Below are 11,597 nucleotides of genomic sequence, written 5' to 3'. Positions count from 1 at the left end.
AGAATGGCCAGACAAGCTTATCTAAGTTATTAAAAACTTATAATACTACTGCACGAAAGAGAGGCAACGTGTCTTCGAAGATGACGGTCTCATTCTGCCACGTGTCGTTTGACATGGCCAGGCCCTTATCTTAGCTGCAATTATTGGAGTAATCGGGGGATGTATATCGGTTTATGTCACTTCAGCGGTTACAATATGTTGGATGATTTGACTATCATAAAATGATCGACTTTAAAAAACAATCCGTTTTTATTGACCAAGATGCTTAATGAGATTAAAGCTATTTCATTACTATGGCGAATCACACGAACAAAAGATTTTACTTGTAGCGGAATAAGATGTACAAATTTAATTTCGTTAGTTTCCCTTTATAATGCTTGATATTATCATTTGTTTTGTCTTGTAGTCCCTTTTTTTTTCTCTTGTACATATGAACTTCTTGCTTCTTGTGAGTTGTCCTCTTTTATTTTTCTATGATATTGGCCTTTAAAAAAGTTGCAATTGTTTGTCGTATGTCTTTTAATTGTTTTAGGTGCTGTTTGTTTTTTCAGAGGTAAAACGTCTGCAGTCTGCGGACCACATCTGCATGCATCTGCAACAGAAGAGGTGGACCAAACCTCTGCAATCTGCAAGAAGAAGACTGTTTGTTTTTTAACGTCTGCAGGCTGTTAACAATTGAACTATTATACAAACTAATCAATTTCTATAAAAATTTAAATCAGTTTCTACAAACAACTTAATATCATAATTTATATCTCATCATATATATAATCTAGCATGTTAGGTTTAAAATTCATGTCTACACAAAAACACCTATTGACAACTTCATTAATATAAATCATTTCCAACATGAGTTGTTTGTGTTTAGTCCCAAGCACTTGATCATCGGTCTTCATTTATGCACAAGCTTTACCTAGGACATATAAAGCCAAATTTTAGTACTCATGTATAACATCATATTTTCAATAAACACAAAAGCCATGGAACAAAAAATAATTCAACACACACTATTATATGCATTAACAATATCCAACATGATTAATGTCCTACTAGGCAGCCCGTTTTGGCCCGTTAGTGCAAATTTCTTGCGTAACCTATTTGCTAGTATTTAAAACCCATAGAACACCTTCTAACAAACGAATACAACCAATTAACAATCTTTGCCCACAAAGACAAATATCGGTAAACTAATATGTCACATCCTAAACAATTGTCCAAGAATCAAGACCTAAGTATGAAAAAAAGATTTTTTCCAACCCTAGGTAAATGCAAGACAAATTGCAGCCATATAAACACAATTAATTGGCATTCACTCATTCAACCAACAATGTAGCATATCATTATCAACTAGTACTTTACCCGTCTACCCATCAACGCGAAAATATGATGACTAAATTAATTAAGGTTACATCAATACTAAAATCAATTTATGATCTAACCTCAAAATAGCCAACTTCTAAAGTTACTATTTGACCATAAAAGGTCAAAAGAGTCAATAATTATAAAAAAGGGCAAAACGCAATTAAGGTTGTCGGTTTTAACACTAAGCACATCAACATCAAAACAAATATTAGTGAAATTATTAATAAACTTTAAGAAGCATTTCATCATTTCATGTTTCCAACCATGGGACTTGCATTTAAATGTGGCAATCTTGGTTCAGATTCAATCTTGAATGTGGCAATTTGAATGTATCAAAGATGGTCAATTTCAGTACTTAACAACATCTTATTATTATTATTATTCGTATGAGTTTTAGTTACCTGATGTTGCATCCACAAACTGTCCATTGATGAGGAGCTTGGTGAGTTCGACCTTGACAGGTGGAGTTATCGGTTCCTCTAAAGCAACAGCAGCTGTACCAAACCTACAGATTGCAGTGCCTCTGCCTGAATTTCAAAGTCAATAACAATATGCTAAAGATAAGGTTAATCAATAACACAAGTTCATAAAACAGACACAAATTTAATTCATTACACCTATTATTAGAAACAAAAAATAGTTTCAACTTTCAAAATAGTGAAGTCGGCCATGGTGGGTGGAGGAGACGGCGGCCGCTGTGGTGGGTGGAGGATACGGGGGCATGTATGGCGGCGGGTATGGTGGTAGTGGTGGCGGCGCAGGGTAGGATGGCGGCGGAGGATGGTATGGTGGCGGTGGCGGAGGCGGAGGCTAGTATGGTGGTGGGTTTGAGAGTGGAGAGTAGGGTTTGAGATAAATCTGAGAGAGAATTGCTAGAAGAGGTTTTAGAATAAGCCAGAAGTAGTTGGAGTCTTCACCAAGAAGTGGACGCGCAGACGTTTTTTAATTAAACGTCTTTGAAAAAACAAACACTCTGCAGAGGACAATGTCTGCGCGTGGTCTGCGCGGCGCAGACAAAAAAGGCCAGGAAGCTCTTTTGGAAAAAAACAAACACCACCTTAGTTTCTTTACACATAATACTATTCTTTTACGTGTTATATACATGTATTATATACTATGTTAGTTGATAAGTTCTTTTACTACAAAACATCACCACCAACATCAAATGTTGAAATTGTTGTTAGATCGTTTACAGGTACATTTGGCCTCCATTCACAAGCTATTATATATGAGGTCTATGATCAATATATTGTAAAGGCATAGACGGATATAAACCTTAGAGACGCTACTTAAAGTTCTTTACAAAGGGTAATAAACCTCGACCATTTTTCACGAGTAACAAAGTGGACACAATAGAAAGTATGAATACCTATGACTATGAAGTGTCATTATTTGTGTTTTAGCATTTGGATAAGTTGATAGTGTTGCACAACCACTTGCATATTTGGATTTACGACTTACGTGCCAACTAGAACCGACTATCGATCTTGTTATTTATAAGGAGCTTCACTATGTTTAAATCCCTCTTTGATAAAATACTATCATTCATAGTGACCTTTGTATTGTTTAAACGAGGGTTAATGTGTTATGAAATTGGTTTGTAAATATGTATAAACTCCATGCATTAAATCAAAATACCAACATCACAATGCACAACACTTGAAGGTTAGTCGTGTAAGATTTAAATTTCATATGTAAAACATAGATTTTTTTGTAATTGTGTGCGACGAAATACTTTAGCGTATTTTGTTGTGATGGAATTATCATTTAAACTAAACAGCTAACAGTGCCACCTATTCACATGTGATTTTATACTTTAGATTAGTAAAAGAAAAAATTTATATACTTAAGACTTCAGATTATATGACAAAGTTTTAAAAATACACCTCACACGTCTAAAAGGAAGTAAAACATGAGTTTTGTTAAAAATAAAAATAAAACTAAAAAATACAATGGGCTAATTGCCAAAAACGGGCCTTTCTGAAAGTGTTGAAACATGTTGGGTATCTTGCAGTTGGGTCCCATAACTTTTCATAATGCATCATCCACAAAATTGTTAAAATCATATACAAATAAAGATTTTAAGATTTAATTAATAAGCTAAAATAACGATAACAGGCTTGAACTACTAAGTGATGTCTGTGATTACGAGTGTATAAAGTTGTCTTTTACCATTAAGTTATATCAGATAGTCATATTTTATTCAGTTCTAGTTGGTTAATGACTCGATGAGTACTACTTTTTTTACATGATTTTATTTAACAATTTCTTTTGATTCAAACCTTTCCTTATTTTACAAAACAAAACCGGTTAAAAATAACATGTGCCTCAAAATGTTTAATTTCTAGTAATAGACATATCCATTTAGTCACGTAATTCCATCTTTCATTATGAAAAATGATGGCGTACTCGTTACGTGTTTTTTCTTTTTCTCTTTTACGTAGAAGAAAACATTATACATTAATTATAGTCTTGACATCTAACGTATTATAAATTTATAAATACTTTTATAAAATATAATTTTGCCAAGTTTCCATCTATATTCATAGGATGACAATTATTACACAAAAAATGTTATCATTTAATTTTTTGATATTAATGATGTAATAAATTACAATTAAGAACAGATAAAACCTGCAGAAGGTAATCCATGGGACATCGCGTAAGATGTACTCCATGCAAGTTTGGTTGTACAGAGTAACGTGAGCCGCAAGTAAGCCGGTTATAGTGAGCTGTATAATTTAGGCAGCTTCAATAACTTTAGCCGAGACCACACTCAAACGACACAGAATGATTGAGTACTTAGTACGACACTGATTCCAATCCCTATAAATCCCCTTGTTCCATTTCACTTTTTCAGATCAAACACTTGGGTTTTTATTATTATTTTTTTCTCGTCCTGTCTAGTTTTCTTTTCTTTAATTACCAGACGGATTTATTTGTTTAAATAAAATATTTTTACGATGCCGGAAGAATTTGAAGAATCTGAAGTCGTGTTTAACGTAAACAATGTCGTCGACGAAGATTATTGCTTAAATTATTTTCCGGATTCGGACGCCGACGAGTCACAAAGGACGAAACGAAAAAAAGTCGAGAAAAAGACGAAGGCGAAGTCCGTTACCATACCGGTGAATTTAACTTGGTGTCGATATGTGGACCCGAGTTTGTATGACTATGAAGAGGAAAGCGGGGAAATGGTGCCGCCTCACGTGATGGTGCGGCGACGATTAGCGGGGAAAATGACGTTTTCGGTTTGTTCCGGAATTGGGAGGACTTTGAAAGGAAGAGATTTGAGTGAAATGCGGAATTCGGTTCTAAGGATGACTGGGTTTCTGGAGACGTGACGACTGGAACTGGTACCGGAATTGGAATCGACATTTTTAGATTCATTCGACGGTGATTTCGTGTTTGAAATAACGTTGTATAATTAATTAATTAATTTGTTATTGAAGTTCGTTTGAAAACAAATGAATTTAAGTTATTTTAATCAATCAACACTTATATATATATATTTTTTTCATAAATTTATATGGAATTGGAACCGAAATATAAATGTATGTGGTGGTGGAAAATACTTTCGTGAAGAAGAAACATAAATAGCTTTAAATGTTTATTTAAGGTATGAAACTTAAATGTAAATATAGTAATTGTGTATTTATTAGTAGAATGTATATATTACATCACCATGTCTTTAATTTTATGAGAAACAAATTGTATATGCAGATGTTTTTTCTTCTTTTTTTTTCTTTTTGCAGGAGACAAGTGTATTGTGTATATGCGTAGATTTTGGAGCAAAAAGTTTTTCATATTTAAATTTCTAACACACGGTCGAATGTAAATGGGATAGGTGCATAGTGTATATCATGCAAGCGTGTTAGACTCATCCTCATTATGTAAATAAGTTAGACGTGTCGTTGTATTATGTGTATATAAGTTAGACGTGTCGTATTATGTGTAAATGAGTTAGACGTGTCATTGTATTATGTTGAACGCATGTGTTTGTCGTACGGTGAATTACACCTTTTAATAATTGTCATTTAAAAGAACGCACCATGTTCAACTTAATAATAATAATAATAATAATAATAATAATAATAATAATTTGTGGATTTTATAGTACTAAGAAAAATAAAGTATATATATAAAACCGATTTGAGTTCTATAAAGTTGGTATGAGTGTTTAAACTAAAAATGCTAAAGTTAAAAAAAATCTCTATTACACATTTTAGTAATTAGTAACTCTAATTAATTATGAAAATATTACTCCATATTTAAATCATAGTCATTTCATTTTTCCTAATGCTTTGTTAAGAAATATGAATTTTTGTTTAATCAATCATTTATGCTATATAAATAATCCACATGAAAATTCTTAATCAAACAGCAATAAGAAGTCAATAATTTTTCCTTGGAATACATTTTTCTTAGTAGGTGTTTAATTATGGAAGCTAAGAGAAACCCATAGAATTCATTCTCTAATAAACAAATATTTGATATTAGAATACGTAACTTGTGGTAGTCTATAAGGGGGTGTTTGGTAGAGGGATTTGATTGGGGAGAAATGGAATTAGAAATATTTCTTTTGTTTGTTTTCCACTTTTCATTTCTATTTCTCTTTCTATTTCTCTAAAACTAGAGAATTCCATTTCTCTTTAAAACAAAGAGAAATCCATTTCTCAGCAGCCTCCTCATAGCATGTCACCACCTCGTCTCCGGCCACCACCCCGTCTCCGGCCACCACCCCGTCTCCGGCCGCCACCTCGTCTCCAAGTCTGCAACCGCCACCTCGTCTCCAAGTCTGCAACCGCCACCTCGTCTCCAAATCTGCAACTCCGCCGTTCGCAGTGGTGAACACAGAGATGGTAACCGGTTGTAGGTTGCAGGTGGTACGGGTGAACGGAGATTAGGGTTTCAAGTGGTGGTTCGTGGTAGGTTAGGGTTTTCAGATGGTCGGGTGATTGTGGTCGCAGGTGGGTGACAGTGGTGGTGGAAATCGGCGGTGGTCGCAGGTGGCTTCTGATTATCATCATCATCATCGCCACCACAACCACCACCACAAAATCTCCAAAGAGGCAGTGATGACAAATCTGAGCCTCCTTTTTTAATTTTTTTTGTTCCAAAAATTTGAATCTTTTTAATTTCTTGTGTACTGTGGTTGAAGAAGGGGATTTGGTGGCGGCAGCCGGTGGTGGTGGGCTGTGGTTGAAGAAAGGGCTGTGGTGGTGGTGCTGGTGGTGTGGGGCTGTGGTGGTGGGGCTGGTGGTGGTGGTGGGGCTGTGGTGGTGGTGCTGTGGTGGTGGTGCTGGTGGTGGTGGGACTGTGGTGGTGGGGCTGCGGTGGTGAGTGGTGTCAGGTTGGGTGGAGGTGGGGTTGGGTATGGAAGAGTTCTCTGTTTATTTTCTCGTGTACCAAACAAGAGAAATGATTCTCATTCTCCATACCAATTCTCTTTCTCTACAATTCCATTTCCATTTCTATTTTCTCTCCTTTTCCATTCTCTGTACCAAACACCCCCTAGGAGTGTTCTATGAGAAATTCAATTCTTTCCTTCAAACTGCTTACTAAACATTAAATACGGCTTTGAATTGTATAAAATCGTATCGGATCAAGTTGATGAGACCGAGAAAACAAAACAAACACAGTTAAACTTGACTTATTACCTATTGTTCTAGTGGTATAATATACCATGTTATATCCTTACAAAATGGAGGTAAGGATGGAATTTTGTTGTTAAAAATTAAAAAAAGATACACGGTAGACTTGACTGCTAAGAGATTGGTTGGTTAAAAAAAACATAAATAAAACTAAATTAATAATCTTCAAAAGTAAGGGGGAAATATTAATATTAATTGTTGACCAATTTTATTCCCATTTCTTTGACATCACATGCTTTGGAAGTTGAAAGAAGAATATAATCGTTGGAGTTTTATGACGGCATACCAAGAAAGATATATCAATACACTACAAGAATTTAGTCTTTTTGCGATGAAACCTATCCCGACAACATGATGTTGTCGGTATAGCTAACTCTATCCCAACGACATGTTGTCGGGATAGAAAATCCTAGAATTCGTTACACGTGTCAATCGTTAATTCGCGAGACCAACTTTGACCAAACCAAATTTTGACTCGATTCTTTTGCCGACGACATATTGTCGGGATAGAGTGTTTATATTTTATTTTTCCTTTTCTTTAAAAGCATCTTAAATTAGAATAAAAAAGTAACTACCCAATCCCAATGACATGTTGTCGGGATAGAGTGTTTATATTTTATTTTCCCTTTTCTTTAAAAGCAACCTAAATTAGAATAAAATAATAAAAAATTAACTACCTATCCCAACGACATATTGCCGGGATAGCGACTTTATATTTTATTTTTTATTTTCTTTAAAATCATCTTAAATTAAAATAAAATAATACAAAATTAACTACCCTATCCCAACGACATATTATCAGGATAAACTTTATATTTTATTTTTCTTTTCTTTAAAATCATTTTAGAGATGGTTACATACATAGATATGGTTGCATACATACATACATACATACATAGAGATGGTTACATACATACATAGATAAGGTTACATACATACATACATACATACATACATAGATGTTACATACATACATACATATGGTTACATACATACATACATACATACATAGAGATGGTTACATACATACATACATACATACATACATAGAGATGGTTACATACATACATAGATATGGTTACATACATACATACATAGATGTTACATACATACATAGATATGTTTACATACATACATACATGGTTACATACATACATAGAGATGGTTACATACATACATGCATATAGATGGTTACATACATACATACATACATGCATGCATACATAGAGATGGTTACATACAGGGGCAGATCTATAGTGAAAACGGGTGGTTCCGAGGAACCACCCGAGTTTTGAAATAATAGTGTATTTATATATAGAACATAATAAATGAACCACCTTATAAATTAGAAATGAATCACCTTATAAACATTTGAAGCCTTTGTCCAGCTGGAAACTTGTTGGTTTTGTAACCCGGAGGTCACAGGTTCGATTATGGTTTTTGAAACATTTTTTTTACTTAGTTAGGGTTTTATAATAAACACAACCAGTGACAAGTCCACAAAACACCACACATCGCCTCCCCAGTCTCGTCGTTTAACCACCGCAGATCTTCTCCGTGATTCCAATTTATCAAACTATTACTTCTCAAAGCCACCACCATCAGATGACTTCGAAGCTGACTTCCAGGGATTCAAAGACCGAATTCAAGATAACAATAAGCCTAAGCCTTTTTGTTTTCTCAGCCAACAATAACTCATCTGGTAATTCACTTTTTTTTCATTAATAGTTTAAGGAATTTGTTATAGGTAAATTACAAGTCATGAACTTGAAGCTTCTAGCTCTGACTTATCAAACTAGATTGATGACATAGAAACTAGTCTGTTCTTTCTTGTTATGAATTGCGTATTCGTAATAATATATATATATATATTGAAATTTAAAGCTTTTTGAATACCAAAACTAAGTCATTTGAAAATTAATTGATCTTTAAGTTGTTTATTTGTCCCCAGCCCCTGACCCTCTTCAGCCCCTGACTGCCGGCAGCCTCACTCCGTCAGCCACTCGTCCTCGACACTCCGACCATCGTGGAACGTCGGCAGTGGCGGATCCAGGAATTTTTTTTAGGTGGTTCCCTCTTAATTTATAAGGTGGTTCCTACGCGTCTTCTATATATCCGTACACTATTATTTCGAAACTCGGGTGGTTCCGAGGAACCACCCGTTTGTATGCTGGATCCGCCCATGAACGTCGGCAACCTCACTCTGTCAGCCACTCAGCCGTCCCTGTCCTCTTGCCACTTCCTACTCTTACTCGAATCCTCTAATCCTCCCACTTTGAAGGTAAGTTTACATTCACAATTCATTGTTAAATGTTAATTGTTCTTGACTTCTTGTAAAATGTTAATTGCTCTTGATTGTTAAGTTATTTGTTAAATTTAGTTTTAGTTTGTTAGATTGTTGGTTTTAATTTGTTAGTTTGTTAGTTTTTAATTTCTAATGACGGTGTCTCTTTTATTATTTTATCGTATTTTTATTATTTAATGAACTTTCTCGAACCATCGAACCGACCCGAACCTTAAACCGACCCGGATTTTTTTATACCCGACTCCATGAAATTGAAATGTCTAAAAGTAGTGCACCACCCGGAAAAAAATCCTGGATCCGCCACTGGTTACATACATGCATACATACATACATACATAGAGATGGTTACATACATACATAGAGATGGTTACATACGTACATACATAGAGATGTTACATAGAGATTGTTACACACATAGATACATACATACATACATACAAAAGCGGATCCATAAATTCTCTACGGGGGGCACAAAATTTACTAGGTAAAAAAATGGGCCGGGTCAAAGGGAACAGACCTGGTCAACCATTCTAGAGGCCCATAGTGAAATGAACTTTCCAAACTCGTGAAAGTAATTAAATGGTCTTTTTAACAAATTACCCTTTAAATTAAGACAATGTTAAATAATCATCTTCTTTCTCTATATTTTTTTTAAAGCTTAGAGACACATTACCGACTCATATGACAAAAATCTAATCATGACATTATCTTATAAATTACGGGAAAATATATTCAACTTAAATAATAATATATAATAGCTTAATCATACTATTGAAACCATGTGAACAATAAAAATATATTGTATACGTAAAGTACTATTAGATGTAACCATCTATGTACGTATCTATAATGTACAAAATGTATATAACAATAAAAAAAAAACAAATGACCTTTCCCGACAACATGTCGTCGGGATAAATTATTCTTGAAATGTTTGGAATTATTTCAAGTTACCCGCCTTATTGAAATATACCCGCTATTATTTTTAGAAGTTCTATCCCGACAACATGTCATTGGGATAGGGTGGACATATGACGTCATTATTAAAATTTTTTAAAAAAGAAAAAAATTCATAACGTATCCCGACGACATGTTGTCGGGATAGGATTACCTAGATATAAATAATAAAAACCCATCTTATCTCTTATCACATGACAAAAAATCATAACCAGAACCCGTCTACCTCCGAACAACCCCCGCCGCTGTCCACCGCCGAACCCGTCTACCCCCGCCGCCGTCCACCTCCGAACCCGTCTACCTCAGTTGAGTGTGACTTCTCATTTCGCTCGCCACAGCTAAAAGCAACTGCAGGTTTCTATGATTGATCCAAATTACATACATATGCTTTGTATTTGTTGATTTAGTTTGTTAATTGGATACATATTAGGTCATTTTTGGTGCCTATTTGAATAATTCAGGTCGTGTATTATAGTTGAATTCGGTGTGCTAGGGTTTTAATTAGGCATGTAATGTTGATGCTCATAGTGTGTTTGGACCTAGGGTTTGAAATTTAAAGCTAGATGTTTGTTGATGCGCGTCTCGTGTAAGGTTTGATTCTGCATCTTTTTTTGTAACTGGTTATTTGATTATCTTGGTCTGCCAAGGTACTAATCTTTTCATTAGCTTGTCTCTGCTTTGTTTTTGTTGAAGTTTGTATACCTTATGTTGTAGATTAGGGTTCTGGGGTGTTTTTGCTCAATTGTTTGTTAATGATAATATAAATATTTCTTAACATTGTTAAAATGTAATATTTTTGCTTATAATATGTTCATTGCACATCTTGAATTTGTAATTTTTGCAGGAATGGCAGATGTGGCCCGAGCACACGGGGGAGATGGTGGTAATCGACCACCTCGCAAGGACCCACTTAAGGTCCCTTCGAGATGCGAGTCATGTAAGTTATTTGTTTCAATTAAATACATTATATCTTAAAGTTAACTATATTTTTAATTTGCTAACTTTTTTATATGTGTATCATTGTAGCCATACCCAAAGTTACACGAGGTAGGGGGTGCAATAAGAAGCTGATGGATAAATTTGAAAAAAATGGCAATAAGCCTTTGGATCTTCAAGTTTATTTCGTTGGTAAACATAGCAAGTTTGTTGGAGAAAATCAATCTTCTTTTATTAGGTTCATTTTGACATCAATTTGGAACGAGTTTCCTATGTACTATCGAGGTTAGGATAGTGATCCTCCAACGTATAAATATCAATTATGGGATGAATTATACGTAAGTATATTTTATAATGTTATATTTGTAACGTATTGTTATATG

The 11,597-nt window shown here is 34.6% G+C and overlaps 1 protein-coding gene across 1 annotated transcript; it reads left to right on the top strand.

The window, feature by feature from the left end:
• Positions 1 to 4,325: 4,325 nt before the first annotated feature.
• On the top strand, positions 4,326 to 4,706 carry LOC143587223 (protein S40-3-like). The gene has a single exon (XM_077068574.1). The coding sequence runs from the start codon at positions 4,326 to 4,328 to the stop codon at positions 4,704 to 4,706; it is 381 nt and encodes a 126-aa protein (XP_076924689.1).
• The last annotated feature ends 6,891 nt before the right edge of the window (positions 4,707 to 11,597 follow it).

This window comes from Bidens hawaiensis, unplaced genomic scaffold (assembly GCF_021521415.1).
Source record: "Bidens hawaiensis isolate Kalapana, Puna unplaced genomic scaffold, B.hawaiensis_p1.1 tig00035313_1, whole genome shotgun sequence".
In the NCBI taxonomy this organism is placed as follows: Eukaryota; Viridiplantae; Streptophyta; class Magnoliopsida; order Asterales; family Asteraceae; genus Bidens; species Bidens hawaiensis.
The sequence above is the reverse complement of the archived record's forward strand: the minus strand, read 5'-3'. Positions and strand labels throughout refer to the sequence as shown.

Bases quoted from the DNA above. Each gene is read 5' to 3' on its own strand.
- LOC143587223 (XM_077068574.1), top strand. From the start codon at position 4,326: ATGCCGGAAGAATTTGAAGAATCTGAAGTCGTGTTTAACGTAAACAAT.